Source organism: Acanthamoeba castellanii (genome assembly GCF_000313135.1).
Source record: "Acanthamoeba castellanii str. Neff unplaced genomic scaffold scf7180000084669, whole genome shotgun sequence".
NCBI lineage: Eukaryota > Discosea > Longamoebia > Acanthamoebidae > Acanthamoeba > Acanthamoeba castellanii.
The window spans coordinates 589,895-591,322 of record NW_004457554.1 but is presented as its reverse complement, the minus strand read 5'-3'; the positions used below and the strand labels follow the sequence as shown (position 1 = coordinate 591,322).

General features: G+C 62.0%; 1 protein-coding gene across 1 annotated transcript in view; it reads right to left on the bottom strand.

Moving 5' to 3' along the window:
- The window catches only part of ACA1_114930 (adenylate and guanylate cyclase catalytic domain containing protein), a gene marked incomplete at both ends in the record, with an annotated part of 5,117 nt that overhangs the window by 1,884 nt on the left and 1,805 nt on the right, over nt 1–1,428 (bottom strand). The window contains 5 exon segments of the mRNA XM_004342164.1: nt 90–344; nt 440–643; nt 727–870; nt 997–1,236; nt 1,253–1,279. Of these exon segments, the coding sequence (XP_004342213.1) occupies nt 90–344; nt 440–643; nt 727–870; nt 997–1,236; nt 1,253–1,279 (870 nt within the window).

The following is a 1,428-nucleotide window of genomic DNA, read 5'->3' as shown; positions in this document are numbered from 1 at the left end:
CGTGCCCTGTCACAAACACAACACACACACACGCCATCATGAGCCACCGTGCGTGCGGTGTGCGGTGTCCGGTGAGTGTCGTGTCGTACCATGACGAGGGCGTCGTAGGGCTTGAGCGGGAGCTGGGAGAGGAGGGCGATGGCGTCCTGGAGGGTGCTGGCCTTGTGGCCGTTGCGCTTGGCCAGGTCGCGGATGCGCGCCACGGTCTCGGGGTCCTCGGCGACCACCAGCACCTCGAGCCCGAGGTCCACCCCCATGTCCTGGATCAGCGCCCGCTCGTCTGACCCGAACGCCTCCGCCGGCGTCGCCGCCATCTTTCGCCGCATGTCCATCTCGTCCACGCTCTACACTCGCGTGTGCGTGTGTCGCGGTGAGTGTCGCGGTGAGTGTCGTGTGCGGTGCGTGTCGTGTCGTTCGCTGGGCAAAGGGGGTAGGGGACCTCTTGGTAGTAGGCGGCGCGGACGACGGAGAGGAGGTCGCTCAGGCGGAGGGGCTTGAGGAGGGTGTAGTGGACGCCGCGCGTGCGGCCGTGGGCGAAGCGCGAGGCCTCGGCGGGCGAGACCATGACCGCGATCCGAAGCGACGCGAGGTCCTTCTGCTCGCGCACCGTCGACACCACCCACAGCCCATCTCCCGCGCTCAACTGCGCAGGGCGCTCGGTCAGTTCTCAGGGCGAATGGCACGACACACGCGACACGACACGACACGACACGACACACGGCGTACGTGGTAGTCGAGCAGGAGGAGGTTGTAGGGGGTCTTGTTGGCGGCGGCGAAGCGCAGTTGGCGGATGGCGTGGGTGCCGTCGCCGGTGCACAGGATGTGGCAGCCCAGCGCCTTCAGCTCCTCCTCGATGAACGTACGCACCCCCTGCAAAAAATAAATATAAAATAAATATAAAATAATTAATTCTAGTCATATATAGAAGTCTAATTAATTCTAATAATAAATAATAATACTACTACTACTAATAATAAAAATAATGGAAATAAATACCTCGCTGTCGTCGACGGCCAGGATGCGGAGGCCGCGTAGGTCGTCGTCTTCGTCCTCGTACTCCCGCCTGCGGTTGAACTCGACCCGCTTGACGGCGTCGGCGGCGGCATCGCCGGTGGAGGCGGCCTCTTCTTCTTCTTCGCCGGGGAGCGCGGTGAAGCGGCCGGAGAAGTAGACCTGGGTGCCGTTGCCGGGCTGGCTCTCGATGCGCATGTCGCCCCGGAGCGACGTGCGCACCAGCTTGTGGCACACGTACAGGCCCAGGCCCGTCCGCGAGCCTCGCCTGTAACGCCAGCACGCCGTCAACCCAAGCACACAACACAACACACACACGCCACACAACACAACACAACACACACACACAACACACATCACACGACACACACACACATGAGACGTACGGGAGATCTTTGTGGTCGAGCGGGAGAGCGG